This window comes from Megalobrama amblycephala, linkage group LG16 (genome assembly GCF_018812025.1).
Source record: "Megalobrama amblycephala isolate DHTTF-2021 linkage group LG16, ASM1881202v1, whole genome shotgun sequence".
Taxonomy (NCBI): Eukaryota; Metazoa; Chordata; class Actinopteri; order Cypriniformes; family Xenocyprididae; genus Megalobrama; species Megalobrama amblycephala.
The window spans coordinates 16,911,717-16,931,231 of record NC_063059.1 but is presented as its reverse complement, the minus strand read 5'-3'; the positions used below and the strand labels follow the sequence as shown (position 1 = coordinate 16,931,231).

The following is a 19,515-nucleotide window of genomic DNA, read 5'->3' as shown; positions in this document are numbered from 1 at the left end:
TTACAAATTATACTATCAGTACAAAAATTTACTGTAAGTGAAAACAATGACATAATAAAAGTTAGACGATAATCAGTTCACATTATCACTGTCACCAATTAGTGATATATATATCACTTTTATTTTATTTTATTTTATTTTTTATTTTAACATTTTATTAGTGAATAATGCTAATTAAATAGACTACTGCTTTCTTTTACTTTGCAGTGAACCAAAACTGTATGTGTTTTCATGTTTAAATGAAGAAAATCAGTTTTTCAGTATTGTCTCAGACTTTTGAACCCCACTGCAGTTTATTAGCCTGATAGTGAGAGATGTATAGATATACAGTCTTGGTGCATTAATAGGTTTGCATATATCAGCTATTTTGTATCAGCTTTGTCTTATCCAATCAGGTTCCAGCACCAAAAACATTTCATGAATTAGACTTTTATTAAAATCTCCTACTACATCTAATTAAAGATGAACTTACTTAAAATGACCAGGGAATTACATGTTTACTGCTTGTCTCTCCCTCAGTTAATAACCAACTAGAGTTACTCATGCATGCGGTCACTGATGGAGGTTTATTAAGAAGTAGTTATTAGCATTAACAGACATCAGTGTCCCATTAAGTCTTATTTTTCCTAGGACGATCATATCTCAGGTTCCAGGTAGAAGTCCATCCATGAGCCCATCGGCAGATGTAACAGGGCTCCCGGGACGGGCCCTCTCTCCACCCCCGCTGTAAACAGGCCCGAGCAGAGCTCTTCTCTGGTCTCATTAGCTCCCTCAGCTTTAGGCTGCTGCAGATAACATAAGCTGTAATTACTCCTGCACTGACTCAGTCATTTATCAGTGCTAACAAACTCCAGCCTGGAGGAGCTCGGCTGCAGCTACTGTACGCCGGCTAAACTTAGCTGGTGTATCTATTAATCCATTCATGGAAAATAAATGGCTTTTATGTGTTAAAGAGACATGCTTGAGTGTGAAGCCTTGTCCTCTTCTTCAATCAGTTTATAATGGAGTTGTCTTATCTAGATGTGCTTTTCTTTTTATTATGCAGAACTTGACGAAGAAGCAAAGGCTCTTCAGGAACGCTTAAACTCCATCTGCAAACCAGTGGTAAGGAGATGATTTTATTTGAGTGTTTATATTTTAATATTTATGTGCATATTCTGTATTTTAATTTCTTTAATGTTAACACAAACACACATGAAGTTTGAGGGTTTTTTTAAAGGAAATTAATACATTTATTCAGCATTTATTCTTCAAGGAAGCATTGAGTTGATTAAAAGTGACAGTAAAGACACAATCAAAAGATTTGTATTTCAAATAAATGTACTTTTGAATTTCCTATTCATCAAGGGATCCTGAAAACAATTATCAGTTTCCACAAAAATATGAAGCAGCACAACTGTTTTCAACATTTATAATAATCAGACATGTTTCTTGAGCATCATATTAGAATGATTTCTGAAGAATCATGTGACACTGAAGACTGGACTAATGATGCTGAAAATACAGCTTTGAATAATTTTGAATAAATTACAATTAGCAATACTTAATTTACTCTACAATTTATTCTACAATTAAATTTTAAAACTAGGGCTGGATATCGATATAGATGTCCTGATTCGGTTCTGATTCACAAGATCTCAATTCAAATGATTCTAGATTTTCAATTCGATTGAATGAATTCAGTTATTCAAATTTCACTGGCCACATCACAAAAAAAAGTAATACATTAATAAAATAGTTGTTGTTGTTTTGTTGTATTGTAATAAATAAGGTTATGACACCAAAATTTTAGATACCAGTGAAATTTAACAATTCTTAATTCCAATTTCGATATCACAGCTGAAACTACTAGCTTAACTAATATAAATGTCAAAGATTATTAAAGACAAGTAAACAGTCATTAATAAAAAAAAGAACAAATGATCAAACTACAAGCAACAGCACAAATAAATACAATAGAACAAAGATACAAATTAAATAATCCGTGTTTTTCAGGTAGGTCAAACTGTAGTTTTCAGTAAATGATACCAGACAAGGAATAAGGGTCTTATCTATAGCGAAACAATCGGTCATTTTCTAAAAAAAAATACAAACATATATGCTTTATAAACACAAATGATTGCCTTGCACATGCTTCCGCTTTCCGTATTCTTCAAAAAGCTTACGCTGTATGTCCTACACCTTCCCTATTCAATTTACGGAACGAACGTGGCGCCAGTTCCGTTTTTTCCGTAAGTAGCGGAACCACTTGGAAGGCGATCATTTGTTTATATAAAGCTTATACATTTACATTTTTGTCGAAAATGACCAATCGTTTCGCTAGATAAGACCCTTATTCCTTGTCTGGGATCACTTCAACCGTTTGGAGGCCATTGAAGCCCACTATAAGGAGAATAATCCATAAATATATTAATTTAGTATAGTGTTTTAGGAATATAGCAAACTGTTAGCATTATTCTTATACTAAAGAAAAGTTATTTCGATTCACTGAACTTGAAAACTTGTACATTCTCTACAGCTGACTGAAACCAACTTTAGAGGATGTAGATCACCAAGAGAAAAAAGCATTGTTGAGCAGTTGAACCATAGAGGATTGGCAGATTCAAACAGACCAAATGTTTCATTTAAAGCTTTATGAAAGTTTAAATACATTTTTTTTTAGCTTGTTTAGTATCTAGCCATGCCTTTAATTAATTTAGAAATTACCTGCTTGGCTTGCAAAATCTTATTTCAAACCATATTTTTCAAAATCCTCCCAAAATCCTTCCTTTTTTGAAAATGGATACATTTGCAAGGCTTGACATTATAAAATTGAGGGTGGACAATCCTGATAATCTCAAACAGGGCAAGTATCAGTCTATTAAAGGTTTAGTTTACCCAAAAATGAGAATTGTCATCAATCGCTCCAAACCCAGAAGACTTTTGTTCATCTTCAAAACACCAATGAAGATATTTTTAATTAAATCTGAGAGATTTCTGTCCTTCCATTGAAAGTCTATTCACCCAAAACTGTTCAAAATGTTCATAATTTTTTTTTTTTTAAATAAATCCAAATGAATTGAGCGGTTTAATCCAAGTCTTCTTAAAAGAGAAAATCGCTTTATATGGTGAGCAGACGATCAGTAAACATAAACTGAAGCTCAACCGTACTTGTTTGATGTTTGAGAACAAACCTAGTCTTGGTTCTTGCGGAAGCTGATGTAACACGTCAAATATACTTGAGCTTCCGTTTACCAAATTTTGAATGCTCTGTGTGTTTGTTGATCAAAGTTTAGAGGTGAATAAAAGCCTAAATTAAATCGGTTCATCATATAAAGCGATCAAGACTTGGATTAAACTGCTTAATTCAAATGGAATTATTTTACAATCTCTTTATGAACATAAGAGTTTTGGGTGAATAGACTTTCAACGGAGGGACAGAAATCTCAGATTTCATTGAGAATATCTTCATTTGTGCTTCAAAGTTGAACAAAAGTCTTATGGGCTTGGAACGACATGAGAGTGAGTAAATGATGACAGCATTTTAATTTTTAGGTGAACTAACCCTTTAATTAGCCTGCCTGGCCAATACATCAGTCTATCACTGGAATAAATGTACAGATATTGGCATACTGTTCTTCTAAGTGAGCGATTGGAAAGGCCTTCATGCTACATTTTGACACTCTTCTCATTGAGTAACCACCTTCTGAAGGACTGTAAGACTGCTTGCTGCGTCAACAGATTTCTTAATGACAGTCATTTCCACGGTCTCAAAAACTCTACATCCCTGCATGATTACAGTCCCCAGAAGAAGACAGTAATGGCTCTCCATAATGGGTCATTAATGCTGTATTTGATTTGATTCATCGAGGAAGCTAAATGGCTGTCTTGTCTCTGGTGGTGTGGTGGGCTCTGGTTTATTGCTGTTTTCATGAAACAGTGTGTTCAGTTTTGGCGGAACTACTGTAATCACTATAATAATGATCCTGATCCTTTTTCATTAGACATTTTAGACCTTTTTTTGAACATTATGTCCTGAGCAGCATTTATTTTTTAATTGCTATAGTCCTTGAGATATGAATAAATAGGGGCACTACAAATATATTTTAAAAAGGCCATTTAAGCATGCTGTTTAGATAATTTTTGCAGTATGTACAGTATGTCCCCGAACCCCGACATGCATACTAGTGTCACCACCATTGGCATGCAAGCGATATAGAGCAAGAGAGATTGATTTTATTTCATTGTTTATCTTAAATTTTAAAAAAATTTAAATTTTAAACCTTCACCATTGTCCAGATCTGCTTTCTCAATTTGTAATTGATATAAAACAAAAAACCTGAAATAAGTATTTTTTTTTAGTAGCCATATTTTTTTTAAATTTAGATTAGAAGAAAATTTCGATGACACATTTTGGACATAAAGATTTCAAACACCTTCAATGCATCAAAATGTTACAAAATTCAGACAATATGGCTTTGTCAGGATACAGTCTGACTTCCATCTTTTATTCCACTATGTTGACTTCCTTTGGGCATAAAGTTGGAGAAAACCAAACATTCAGCCAATAACTTTTGCAAGGCTTGGTCTCAAGATTATGAGACAAATTTGGTGAGGATGGAATAAAATTTGATGGTGGAACAGTGGACCAAAGTTTTCTTAAAGGGTTAGTTCACCCAAAAATTAAAATAATGTCATTTATTACTCACCCTCATGTCGTTCTACACTTGTTCATTTTCGGAACACAAATTAAGATATTTTTGATGAAATCTGATGGCTCAGCGAGGCCTGCATAGACAGCAATGGTACTTCCTCTCTCAAGATCCATAAAGGTACTAAAAACGTATTTAACACTCTGGAGTCTGTTTTTTTTTTTTTCTTACCAGTGTGAAAGAGACTCAAAATACTGTCAATTTTGCACATACAATTAAGAGTTATACACATTTTAATCTGTTGAATATCTTCTTTTATTTGTGTACACTCAGAATAAAAACAAAATGTTGTACTTTTTGCAAAATAAAGAAAGCTAACATGATGCGTGATCTGTTGTCTCCCTCTGAACGAAGTCCAATCTGATAGTTCTCAGAAAATGAATTGTAACTTAGTGAATAGTAATGACACAAAATGAGACTTATGTCTAAAAAAACGTTGAAATGTCAGGTTCAAAAACAAATATTCTCTGTTTATGTAATCTGTATGAAAAAAGAGCCATGTCAGGAGTCCGTGATTCAGCTCATTATCCACTAATGTGGCCACGCCCATGGAGCCAGCGCTATTCAGACGCAAATTCTGAGCAATACATTTATACATCGTCTCAATCGTGTATTTATAGTCTTCAAAGGTGTTTTGCATAGCCATAGTTAGCGATTTCTGGAAGCCTCTGTTAGTTCGGTTAGTTCCTGGATTGTCACATTGCCTATTCTTCTTTAGGAGGAATTTGTGGACTAAATGTGCACAGAGCGCCCTCCGGCTGCAAGTATGAATTGAAAACACAGTATCCAGCGCTCATAGTAATGACAATAAATATTGAATAAATATTACTCCTCTGTATAGAAAATTGACATACATATGAAATTGATGCGAATCCATCAATATTTCTCCAAATGTGCATGCTTTTAAGCTAAAAAGCTATATGAAATGCCATAGAGGTAACATAATTGTTCAGACTCTTTGCATCACAGAAATACATTATATTTTAAAGTATACAATAGAATACCATTATTTTAAATTGTAATAATATTTCACAGTATTGCTGTTTTTTTCTGTATGTTTGATATACACCATGATGAGCTTGAGACATGATCACAGATAGTTTTTTTCACGGCCTACCTGACTGAAAGGCCTCATTAATATGCAGGTCATTACAGGTCATTATGCTATTTTGTCTTCTCAGGTGTAAATGATCCATTATTCATGATGATTCACGCCTCCACGCATACTGTGTTTCTTGACAAAAAGTGTCTTACAAAATTTAAATCAATAAATTGTTTTATATGAACGATAAGGCAGGATAATTTTTATATAATTTTGAAGCAAAAACTCTAGTCTACAATCTCCAATACCCAGAAGTCTTGTGAACGCACATATAATATTATTTTTTTTTGGCCTTATTTCAGTGACTTAAGTTTTGTTTTTTTTCAATAACCACGCATAAACGTTATTCCTTCAAAAATACAAACATGTACATACATGTTCCTCACATATTATTGTAGCCTAGTTTGTGCTGAATACAGTGTAATGACACTTTTTCCATTAATATGTTTATGAACAACTGAAAAAAGCACAAATGTCAGGGCATGTCAAAACTTCTCCAGGCCCCAATCAGCCTCAGACTCCAGAGGGTTAAATCAGTTAATGTGAGTACGGTGGTTCTACCTTAATATTATAAAGCGACGAGAATATTTTTTCGTGCTCCAAAAAACCCCCAAAATAACGACTTTTTAACAATATCTAGTGATGGCCGATTTCAAAACACTGCTTTGGAGCGTTACAAATCTTTTGTGTCGAATCAGTGATACGGATCACGTATCAAACTGCCGAACTGCTGAAATCGCATGATTTTGGCACTCCAAACCACTGATTTGATTCGTAAAGCTCTGAAGCTTCATGAAGCAGTGTTTTGAAATCAGCCATCGGATTTGATCAAAAATATCTTAATTTTTGTTCCGAAGATCAACAAAGGTCTTACTGGTGTAGAACGACATGAGGGTGAGTAATAAATGACATTATTTTCATTTTTGGGTGAACTAACTCCTTTAACTCCATAATGAATAAATAAATTAAGGCCACTACATACCAATTTAAAAAGTCTACGAAGTTAGTTTTTGCATAACTACCAATTTTACCTGAATTTATGGAGAAAATATTAAACAAATGCAGGTTGTTAATTTTAACAAAGTATGCTGACCTCACAGCTCATAAAACAGTACCCATGTTATTTATTGACTTATTTTGCCTGCTCAGAATAAGTCAAACATATCAGTCAGATTTATGTAGTTAAGTCACATCATTAACGAACTGATTATTTCTATAGCTCAAGCAGCGAGAAAAGTTGTAGCGAAAAATGCAGAGGAGAGAATCATGCCCTGGGAGGCACAGATAAATAGGTTCTTTTTAAGTTAGTTTTGGCTTAGTAATGCACGCTTAACTTGAGATATTCTTGTCTGAAAACCCAAAAGGTACATAGTCATGCATTCATAACCAAAGGAGACACTTGTTTCTCAACTGGAATAAAGCTAAAAATATTCCTCTCTTGCATAACAGGAGTTCTCTTTTGTTCCGGAGGGGAAGCGCCATGTGTCATTAAAATAAACTAAAGTGACTCTTTCCAGGCGAAACAAGCCGACGCATGTATTTCCCACATAAACAAGTGCGTGTAGTTAAATATAGTCAGTTAGCCCCTGGGAACAATTAACCTGAAATCAGTTGAACACAACAAAATGGGTTCCGCTAAGTCAGACAAATTTGGTTTGTCGGCTTGATCAACTTAGATCATGCATCGTTACATCAGTTTGCACTCATTTAATTTTTTTTCTTTTTCATCTTCTGTATACAATCCCTTGGCGGTCCTCATGCATCACATTCACTCAGTTTACAAACACAGATTTTCATTCATCTTGTCTAGAGGATGTGACCTGAAGTTAGCCTAATTATGCAGTAGGGGTTGCACGGCTACTGATTTCTCCTAGTCGGTTACTTGTCAAAACAATACCAGAGTTACTTAAAGGATTAGTTCACTTTCAGATTAAAATTTCCTGATAATTTACTCACCCCCATGTCATCCAAGATGTTCATGTCTTTCTTTCTTCAGTCAAAAAGAAATAAAGGTTTTTGATGAAAACATTCCAGGAATTATTCTCCTTTATAGTGGACTTCAATGGCCTCCAAACGGTTGAAGGTCAAAATTACAGTTCCATTGCAGCTTCAAAGCGTTATACGTGATCCCAGACGAGAAATAAGGGTCATATCTAGAGAAACCATCACTCATTTTCTAAAAAAAAAATTAAAATTTTATACATTTTAACCATAAATGCTCATCTTGAACTAGCTCTCTTCCTCTTCTTCTCTATTAGAATTCCGGCAGTGTAGACACTGCTAAGTGTATTACTGCGCTCCTCAGGTCAAAGTTTGAACTAAATTGTCATATACAATATGCTAGTGCAAATATATAACAATTAGTTCAAACAACATTTATGTCTGTAAACATGTATTTAAAATAGGCAAAATAATACAATGTAAAATGACAGTCGATTTAAGCTCCTATTATGCAGGGCTTACTTGAGACCAACTAGTTGGTCGAAATAAAAAATTAGTTATGACCATATGTAGTTTAGCTCATCCTTATTGTTAAATTTACATAAGACAAGACTTAGGCAAGAAACTCATTCTATTCAAGTTTGCAGACACAAATGCAGAAAATGCTACCAATATTTTTTTCGCTTTGTCAGCTGACTTCCATCTTTTATTCAACACTGTTAAATTTGTTTGGGCATAACGGTGGCGAAAACCAAAAATCCAGCTAATAAATTTTGTGAGGCTTGGTCTGAAGACTGAGAAGATGGAACAAGATTCGTGGGGAAAGAGATATTGGAAATAAGGTCTATCAATTTTACAGTTTTACAAAAGTTAGTGCAGCATAATTACTGAGACTTGGGCCAGAAACCCTCAATGCAAGTTTACAGACAATACAACTAATGTCTTCTTTGCGTTTAAAATTTGTTACTTTTCAGAATGCTGCAACATGTGAAATTTAATTTAGAGGCATTTGCATTCACAAACATGTGTAGAGTAGGTTTCAAAGAAGTTTTGTGTAGTGAGGCACTATTGTTTCTATATTGGCTTTTGGGTGATATTACAGATTTGAGATTTTTTTTATACTATGGGTCAAAATTGGATTTATATCTGCTGATATTAGATTAGATTTAATTGTATAGAATAATTTCTCAGTTTTTACTTTGAGATTAGCTTTGATGTCTTCTAACAGGCACTGGAATTGAAAAATGAATTTTTAAAGGATTAGTTCACTTTAAAATGAAAATGACCCCAAGTTTTAATAATCCCTCAAGCCATCCTAGGTGCATATGACTTTCTTCTTTCTGATGAACACAATCGGAGTTACATTAATAACTATCCTGACACGCCAAGCTTTATAATGGACTGTAACAAGGTTAGTAGATATGGGAAGAAGGAGGCGGGAACCGGCGAACATTGAACAAAACTTTAATCTCAAAACAAACAAACAAAACGAAAGTAATGCCGGCAGACCCTCGCGGACGTCTGCCGGCTACACAAACATAATAAAACATAACGTAAAGTCCAGGCCTGGTCCTCTCTCGTCCTTCACTGTAGTCGCTCCTCCTTTTATGCTCCCGGAGCTCCTCCGTGAGGGACTCAAGGCCGGTGCGCCTCCCAGGTGAAGCTCATTAACACTAGCGCCACCGGCCTCGCGCCGTTCCCTCACGGCTCTCGCCCGCCCTGGTCGCCACATACCCCCATCGCCCTCGCAGGCCGGGGGTACTCCCGAAACTGCGCTCTACTCCCCCCCGGGGCCTGTCTCGGCGGCCGCAGCACCTGGGGGTAAGGACAGACGAGATGAGAGAAAGGAGACGGAAGCAAGGGAGCGACAGGACGAGAGAGGGGAGAGAGGAAAAAGAAAGAGGGAAAAAAAAAATTCTGGGTCCGGTTCCCAGACACACTGCCGCTCGGTCCTCAGCCTGCCGAGAGGCTTTTCCTCGCGGTGCCACATGCGATGGCACTGGACGCTTGGTGGACGGCCCGATCCTCGACCGCCTCCTGGCGGCCGGCGATGGCTCCTCCGGCTGAGGGCAGCCGGCAGCGAGTCCCCCGTCCCCTGCTCCTCCCCTTAATGGCGGACGGCAGCAGGCTCCGGCCCACGGCGAACGGCGGCGACTCCTCCGCTCCCTCCTGGACGGCAGCCACCCCACCTCGTCCCAGGAGCACGGCATCCGGGTCTCCGTCCCACCTTTCACAAGGCTCCAGCACCACCGCCTCGGGCAGCCTCTTGCGGTCTACACACACTCCCGCGCTGCCCGAACTCCGCAGCACCGCGATCCCCCTCAGCAGCGAGGGCTCTTCGACAGCATGTCCCTCCTTCCTCCCGGGTTTCGGCACCAATGTAACAAAGTTAGTAGATATGGGAAGAAGGAGGCGGGAACCGGCGAACATTGAACAAAACTTTAATCTCAAAACAAACAAACAAAACGAAAGTAATGCCGGCAGACCCTCGCGGACGTCTGCCGGCTACACAAACATAATAAAACATAACGTAAAGTCCAGGCCTGGTCCTCTCTCGTCCTTCACTGTAGTCGCTCCTCCTTTTATGCTCCCGGAGCTCCTCCGTGAGGGACTCAAGGCCGGTGCGCCTCCCAGGTGAAGCTCATTAACACTAGCGCCACCGGCCTCGCGCCGTTCCCTCACGGCTCTCGCCCGCCCTGGTCGCCACATGGACCAACGTATGAAGCTCAAGAAAGTGCATTGTGTAAGAAAAATATCCATATTTAACAAGTTATAAAGTAAAATATCTAGCTTCCGCCAGACCTCCTTCCGTAATCAACTTACAAAAAAACTGCAACTGACGCAACAAGGATATTTATTAAATATCAGAAAGAAGAAAGTCATATACACCTAGGATGGCTTGAGGGTGAATAAATCTTATGGTAATTTTCATTTTAAAGTAAACTAATCCTTTAACTCTTTCCCTGCCATTGACAGTGATTTCCAGCAATCCATGTTTTCACTGTTAAAAGGCAGGGGGCGCTATTACACATCTTCTGAAATAGTACTGAATCTCTTGATTCAAAAACAAGTGAAGAAGCAGCAGAAACAAGTGATGAAAGCATTGCTTATGGACATGTAAGCTAACGCGATCATCAAACATTCAACACCATATAAATCAAAACTGCCTAAAGTTACAAAATGAAATGTCGACCCAGGAAGAGGTACAGGACTGATTACAGGATTGATGCGAACAACATCTTTAACAAAAATGCAAGCTTTTTGCTCAAAATGTTTCTTTTGTTTTTTTTTTTATAAAACTTACCCACATTCAAGTGTTGATAAAAAAAGAAAGCATGAAGCATTTTTTTGTTTCAAAGGAGAGGCTCTGTTTTTTTGTTTTTTTTTCTTCTTTTGATATATTGACTGTTCAGATATTTATACAACAAAATATTCTGGGGGTCATGAAATATTTGTGAAAATGATCAAAAATGCTGGTGCTGACTGAGGAAAAAAAGAAAAAAAAGAAAACACTGGCAGGAAAAGTTAAAAACATTAGCAATTTAATCACTTAAATGTATTCTCAAATAATAAATCCCAATAATTTTGTTATTGAGCTCAATACAAAATAATACAGATTTTTAACATCGGCCATTTATTGATTAAAAATCATGCTTATAATTATCAGTATATTCATAAACGGCAAGAATTGTATTTTCGGATTGCGATCAAAGGGGCAGGGACTTTGCCCCTGTGCACGCCATTGACTGATAATTCAAGATGTTCAAATTTAATTCAAAACTAGCTCAGTTAAATCTTTTTTCTTTTTAATTACAAACGAGCCATCAGTTGCTGCATGTAAAAACGGTGTTCATCTTGTGTCATCAGGTGACAGACATTCAGGCCAGAGGGGCCAGTTTGAGTTGGGTGGCCCCATCACGGACAGAAGGGGACGATGAACCCAAAGAGGGAGAAGAAGTCCCTGCGGAGCCCAGCCTCACGTACGAGGTCTCAGTATCGTACAACGGCAAGGACGGGAAGTACAAGACCGCCTACAGGTGAGAGCGTGCTCCGTGTCACTGCGGAGGAGGTCTGGGCAGGATGTGGGAGAAGCTGTGGGTGCAGTTGAGGAACTCACTGTTGTTTTCTGTGGTTTGCTGTGGGTTTTCTAAAGTCATTTGTAGGTAAAGGCCATCAGCAGTTCACCAGACATCTGCAGCTCTAGATAAACCCTGAAGAGCAAGTTGTTTTGAATGTGTACGGTCTGCAACATTAGTGCTAATATTTTCTTTTCTTTGTCTTGCTTTTGTCAGTGGTGTGGAACTAAGTGCAACTTTACAAGACTTAAGACCAGCAACAGACTACCACGTCAGGTCTGTCGGTTTTGACTTTTACATGCACAAAACGCATGATCAGAATTTGTTTTACACATTCTTGTTTTTACAGTGATGCTCAGTCAAATTAACAGTTGTTATCGTTCACTCATCCTCATCTTGATTAAAACCCATATGACAAGATATTTTACACATTGTCCAAGAAGCTCTATCGAAGATTAGCTACATTGTATGAGTAATTCTTTATAAATATTTATCTTTTATAAATAATGTATAGTTGTATTGTAAAGTAGATATTATTAATAGTAATATATATTATAATGTATTAATTATAAGAAAGTTATTTTTCATAAATAAAACACTTGATTAATAATTAGTTATATTTGTTCAAATTAATATGTAGTTATATTATTATTATTATTAATAATAATAATGATAATAATAATAATAATGTTGTTAGGTTAATTATATAAGAATATAAATTCTTTATAAAAAAACATAAATGTAGTTAAATATAACTAAACTTAAAATATATAGTTACACATAAAGTTAATATATAGTTTTGTTAATAATAATGTAGTTATATTAGCTATATTATAAAAAATTCTTTATAAATCAAATTTTCTTCATGAATAATGTAGTTATATTAAAATCACTATAAAATAATATATAGTTATCATTATTGTTATTTTTATTAAAGATTTATCGATATAAGAATAATACTTTTCATAAATAAAATGTATTAATAATAGTTATATTTGATTAAAATTAATGTAGTTATAATAATATAGTTATATAATAATTATAATACTAATAATAGTAATGTAAATTCTTTATAAAAACATTATCTTTATATATGTAGTTAAATTTAAATAAAAAAATTGTTAGATATAAAGTTAATAGTATAGTTTTTTATAAATCAAATTTTCTTTATAAATGTTGTTTATATTAAAATAACTATATATTTAAAATATGTAGCTTATAGTTTACACACACACACACACACACACACACATATATATATATATATATATATATATATATATATATATATATATATATATATATATATATATATATATATAGTAAAATTAATACGTTATACATGTTAAAATATGTAGTTAATAATGATGTATTAATAATAACATTATTATATATAATATAGAATAATAAAGAATGTAGAATTTACATTCTTTATTATTCTATATTATATAAATAATATTATTAATATTATTATTATTATAAAATGAAATTAAAATGTAAATTCTTTATTAAATTTATAATGTAGTTATATTAGTTTTAGTATAAAAATGTTAATTCTTTATAAATACAATTCTTTATAAGTTCTAAAATTATTCCTTTGTTAAATACTTGGTATTTGTATAGTGTCTCTGTATGCTAATATAATTGTGTGTGTGTTTAGGGTCCAGGCTATGTGTAACTGTTTACAAGGTGTCCCTTCAGAGCCCGTGAGCTTCACCACTCTGACCTGTGAGCCAGATACACCCAGCCCTCCACGCAAAGCCAGCGGCACCAAGAGCAGCCTCGTCCTACAGTGGAAGGTGTGCGGCGTACACATTAACACACTGCCAGCAACATATTATTACTGACATTAACTGTGTAACATTAAAAACAAATACTTCTTCCTAGGCTCCGTGTGACAATGGTTCCAAGATCCAAAACTATATTCTTCAGTGGGACGAGGTATGTTATTTTTCATTATTGCTGTTTTGGTTCATATTTCCGATTTTTATTTTTTAAGTTTTTCTAAGATTAAGCCCATTTTTATGAACTAAGGTTTTTTTTTGCTTTATTTTCATGACAGTTAAGTACATTTAAGTAAGTTCAACTGTAATGTGAAAAAATATATATTATTAAAATTATAAAGTATTAGTATTAGTGTTCACTCTGTAAGGTGAGGTTTAACCATTCATATTGTATAAAGTGCTAATCCTGGGCTGTGCTCTGTGAACAGGGGAAGGGGACAGGTGTGTTTGAACAGTGCTACTACGGCCCTCAGAAGCAGTACAGACTCACCAAACTCTCCACAGCTTCCAGATATTCCTTTCGGCTGGCTGCCAAAAATGACATGGGGGTCAGGTGTGTATCAATCGGGAGGCTCCTCAATCCAGCTCCTAAAGAAAGAGACAGTAAACATTGTGGGCCCTATTTTAACGATCTAAATGCATGGTCTGAAGCACATGGCGCAGGTGCACTTAGGGCGTGTCCGACGGAATAAATGGTCGACGCACCAGCCACATGGTCCAAAACGGTTGTACCTAATCTCTTAATGAGTCATGGGTGTGTTTTAGGCATAACATTTAATAAACCAATCAGAGTGTCATCTCCCATTCTCTTTAAAAAGCAGGTGCACCATGGCGGATTCGCTATTTACATGGCAGAATATAGACACCCTCAACCTGACGAGTCAGTTTAAATAAGTTTATTGCCACGACTGGTCAAATAATTAGCCAATTTCATACGTCATTACTGCAAATGTGTAATTTTGATACATGCAATGACTATCCATTGTTTTATCTTTATGTACACATTAATAATCTTTTACATTGTAATCCTTTTATTTTTAATATACTGTATGGCATGTTTGTTTGCTGTTGCGCATCCCTGTGTGTACGCGCGTTGTGCACCTGTCTGCAGGCACAAATTACTCAATGGCGCAGTCGTTTTCAGTTGCCTCAAAATAGCAACACGCCAACAATGCAGCACAGTCATTTTCAGTTGCCTCAAAATAGCAACACACCAACAATGCAGCTAAACACACTTCGTTTTCAGACCAGCATGCCCATGGGTGAACAGATGGACGTGCATTTGCTATTCAAACAACAAGGGCGCTGTACGTGAAAAAACTGTAGGGCTGAAACTAGCAAAAAAAACTTGTGTCACAGTGCAAGTGTTGAGGGTAACAAAAGTTCAAAATTAACCATGCTAATGGAAGATAAATTAGATGAAATAATTGCCGGCCATAAATAAATATGAATCTCATTTTTATTTTTATTAAAAAAAATTTTTTGTCACACGTTATTTTAAGGTGTACTTGTTACAGTGTAATACAATTAAGTACTGAGTAATGTTAATTAACTACATGTACTTAGGATTAGGATTAAGGATAGGGATTGGTTTAAGGTTAGTTGCATGTAATTATGCATCATTTACAGTTATTACTACAGTAAGTACATGTAACATGTAGTAAGTACACTAAAATAGTGTTACCATTATTTTTGTCTTCATGACAATGCAATCACTTACCTGTATTTTGCTCTTTCGGCAGTGACTTCAGTGAAGTCGTCCACGTCATGACATCATGCAGTGTTCCTGCTCCCCCCTTGAGCCCTGAGTTGATTCAGTCTGGGGTCACATGGCTCTGCGTGCGGTGGCAAAGGCCGGCCGGCTCGCCCAAAGAGGACGAAATCGGCTACGTGCTGGAGATGGAAGAGGAGGGCTCAGTGAGTGAGAGATTTACACACACTTTTTACAGAAATGACAAAAGTTGCAATCATCTTTTTTATCTATATTCTGATTGTGACATATATCTGAGTGAAATATAAACGAACAAGAACAAATGTGGAGTGGGAGTTTATTTTGTCCATGGGGAATTGATTGAATGATTGTGGTTTGCTATTGGTGGATCTCATGTGAGTGACAAGTTGTTCTGCCCTCACACCAGTGAACACATCATCAGAGAAGAGATGAGCTGCAAGAGGGAGGGGAAGTTATTTTGATTAAAGATGAGGAGGCACGTGAATGATGTGCACGGATGAATCATTTATAATAAATGCTGCAATAGTCCATATAAAAACAAGAATTTTCCATTTTGATATTATGGTATCTTCAAAGGCCTTAAACCAAGATGAATAATGACATAGAAGTCCTGCTTACAGATGGTATGAACCTCCCTCTCAGATTTTTAGAGGGGGTCAGAGATGCATGTTGTGTAAACGTTAATTTGTCCTGATGCATCCTGGACTGAGTGACTGCCTACTTGTGTAGCAGATATACATTGTGGCAAAAATGTTTTTTGTTTAGTTTTTACTAGCTAGGTAAACAGTCTAATGCAGTAGACATTGACAATGTTTTTTGTTTTGTTTTGTTTTGTTTTTTTTAATGCAGATATTATTTTTGTCTATAGTAATCAATATTTTAGTAACTTCATTATTTAAAAGAAAACAATAAAATGCATTGTATTTTATTATTAATTAAAATTATATTATTAAAGTATAATTCTATTAAGTTATAAAACAATGATAACAGTACAGGTTTTTTTGAGACAAAATGGAAACAAATGTAATTTTTATGTTTGTTTTGGGCCATTAGACTGTCAAGCCTGAGAATGCTACATGTTATGTAAACAGTTGGGTAATAAATGGCGATCTGTCTCAGCTGGCTTCTTGTGAGAGGTCTAAGGCAAAAGTTAAATTGTGATGTAAACAGGTCCATAGAAGTAGGCCAGGTTTGTTTCATGCCTCGGTGTCTAATGTGTTCTCATGAATGTATTGCACAGGGTTATGGTTTCCAGGCCAGTTATGATGGAGACGACCTGTCACACACTGTCAGAAACCTCCACAGGAGCACCACGTACAGGTTCAGGGTGAGAACGCACAAACACGCATGATTGATGGGTTCTTGGCTCCGTTTATACAGTATGTGTGTGGGTTTTTTTTATAAGTTTGTTTCTTTTGTTTTGTGTTAATTTTATTCTTTCTGTTCGTTACTGAGTCTGTTTTTAGCTTGTGTGTTTCTTTTGTTTTTGTTTATTTTTGTTTGTTAGTTATTTTCTTTATTTTAAACTGTTTTTTCTTTTGCTTGTACATTATTTGTCCTTCATTCTTTTATTTCTGTCTTCCATTTATTTTTATTCTCTTTCAGTCTTTCGTGTTCTTTTATTTTTGATTAGCATTTTTCTTTTCTTGTTCTTTTAATTTTTGATAAGATTTTCTTTATTTGTTCATTAAAGGGATAGTTCACCCAAAAATTATCCCATGATTTACTCACCCTCAAGCCATCCTAGGTGTATATGACTATCTTCTTTCAGATGAACACAACCGGAGATATGTTTAAAAATATCCTTAGTCATCCAAGGGCAAAGAAATGCATCCATCCATAAAAAAATAGTTTTTATGAAAAAAATAATCCATACAACTCCAGGGGGTTAATAAAGGCCTTCTGAAGCAAATAGATGCATTAGTGTAAATATAAAGTAAAATAATGAGCTTCCAGCGCGACAGCCATACACATTCGACGTATGTCCAAAAAGCGATAACTTTCATGACGTAGTACACAATGACATGACGTTCTATGCGTTGTAGCTTAGGACATAGCGTAGTACATCATGGCGTAGTGTAGAATGTTATGTCACGGAAGTTAACGCTTTCTGGACGTCAAGTCACCTTTATTTATATAGCGATTTTTACAATGCAGATTGTGTCAAAGCAGCTTTACATTGATAACTGGTACATTATTTTGGCTGCACAGCAGCTCTTAAAGAATAGTGTCAATGCAGGCAGATCAAAGCACTGTTGAATATCAAATGTCAAGTGTCCCCAACTAAGCAAGCCAAAGGCGACAGCGGCATATGGGTTGAATGCATATGGCTGTTGCGCCGGAAGTCGTATGGATTTTATGGCCTTCAAAATCTGGGCCTCCATTCACAACCATTATAAACCTTGGAGGACTAAGGATATTTTTAAATATATCTCTGGGTGTGCTCATCAGAAAGAAGATAGTCATATACACCTAAGATGGCTTGAGGGTAGGGCAGCACAACGATTAATCGCGATTAATCGTTTGCAAAATAAAAGTCTGTGTTTACGTAATATATGTGTGTGTTCTGTGTATAATTATGTATATATAAATACATGCACATACATGTATATATTTCTTAAATTTATACATGTATAAATAAATATACATATTTATATATTTTTTATATTACATATAAATATATTTTATATATGAATATATATTATTTTCTTAAATATATACATGTATGTGCATGTACTTATATATACATAATTATTATACACAGATACACATATATTACATAACACAGACTTTTATTTTGCAAACGATTAATCGCGATTAATCGTTGTGCAGCCCTACTTGAGGGTGAGTAAATCATATATAATTATAATAATCATCAAATAATTTTCATTTTTGGGTGAACTATCCCTTTAAGTATATTTTTTTTTTCTTTTCCTTTTGTTCATTGTTTGCTCTGTCTTTTGTTCTCTTTCTTTCATTATCAGTTTATTTTATTCATCTTTCATTTGTTAGCCCATTTCATGTTTTGTTCTTTTATTTATTTTTCTTTTAATCTTGTTGTTTTTCTTTTGTTCATTACATCATTAGCTTGTTCTTTCCTTTGTTGTTTGTTAGTTCGTTCTTGTTTTGTCTTCTCTTCAACTCTTTATCTCCTCACTGACTCACCTGTTTCCAGCGGCTGTGAGATGAAGCAGGTGGTGTACTGATGCGATCGGTCACTGTTCTTTGGTGTCGTTAGGGATGTGCTGATCATAATCTTTTATTTCCAAAAACAAAAATGTATTAATGCGATCAGAACGACTCTGTGTGTCCTGATGAGAGGAGATGATTACCTGCCGAGAGCTCACATCCCCAATTACTGCCAATTACTATGACAGATGACGTCACAACACCACCGTTTATTTCTGAACCGTGAAACACTTCCTCATCCTGCACTTTTATCAGGGGAAAAACTGTTTCTGAGTGAGATATATTTGGTGGTGAATATAAAGGCTTTTGAAAGGCCCTAGAGATTTCCATTTCCTCTGCACCCAGTGTTTGGGTGAGTCATAATGAAGACTATTTTTAGGACCATTCAGATTTTTTTTTAGCATTGTGACATTTTGAATAATTAATGAACCCCCCCATACACACACACACACACACTGACAGACACACACATATTCTGCCTAATTTTTCTTTTTCCTTTTTAATCATTGCAGATTATCGCCTATAATGCAGAAGGGAAGAGTAACCCCAGCGCTGTGTCTGAGTTCACAACGGCCCCTGACAGACCGGGCTGCCCCTCCAGACTCACAGTGAAGGGAAAACCTCATCCGACCAGTTTCCGCCTGACCTGGGGTCAGTTCGGCATGTTATGAACACACAAAGATTGATCCTTGACAGAAAAAAAAAAATCTAAAAATCACCTATGATTTAGTCCTATGATTTAACCACTTTGACTGTTTTTTTATGGATCAGTCAAAAAACTGAAACACACACACACACACAAAAAAAAAAGTTTATGCGCATTTTTAGAATTTATGTGCTTCTTGTGTTTCCATCTAGCATTTTTTATGTGATAACTCAAACTTCGCTTAAAAATATGTGGATGGAAACATTGCTGTTCATGCACTAAAATTTCAAAAACCTAAACTATTCATCCAAAAATGATTTTGTACAGCCGCCAGTGTGTGCGTACATTGTGTTT

At 35.6% G+C, this 19,515-nt stretch overlaps 1 protein-coding gene across 6 annotated transcripts in view; it reads left to right on the top strand.

Moving 5' to 3' along the window:
- The window catches only part of fndc3a (fibronectin type III domain containing 3A), a 98,520-nt gene that overhangs the window by 59,331 nt on the left and 19,674 nt on the right, over positions 1 to 19,515 (top strand). For all 6 annotated transcript variants that reach the window (XM_048162013.1, XM_048162016.1, XM_048162014.1 and 3 more), the window contains 9 exons: positions 1,046 to 1,104; positions 11,602 to 11,771; positions 12,027 to 12,086; positions 13,471 to 13,609; positions 13,698 to 13,751; positions 14,023 to 14,147; positions 15,337 to 15,511; positions 16,567 to 16,653; positions 19,028 to 19,166. In XM_048162013.1, the coding sequence (XP_048017970.1) occupies positions 1,046 to 1,104; positions 11,602 to 11,771; positions 12,027 to 12,086; positions 13,471 to 13,609; positions 13,698 to 13,751; positions 14,023 to 14,147; positions 15,337 to 15,511; positions 16,567 to 16,653; positions 19,028 to 19,166 (1,008 nt within the window). The remainder of the gene's footprint in view (positions 1 to 1,045; positions 1,105 to 11,601; positions 11,772 to 12,026; positions 12,087 to 13,470; positions 13,610 to 13,697; positions 13,752 to 14,022; positions 14,148 to 15,336; positions 15,512 to 16,566; positions 16,654 to 19,027; positions 19,167 to 19,515) is intronic.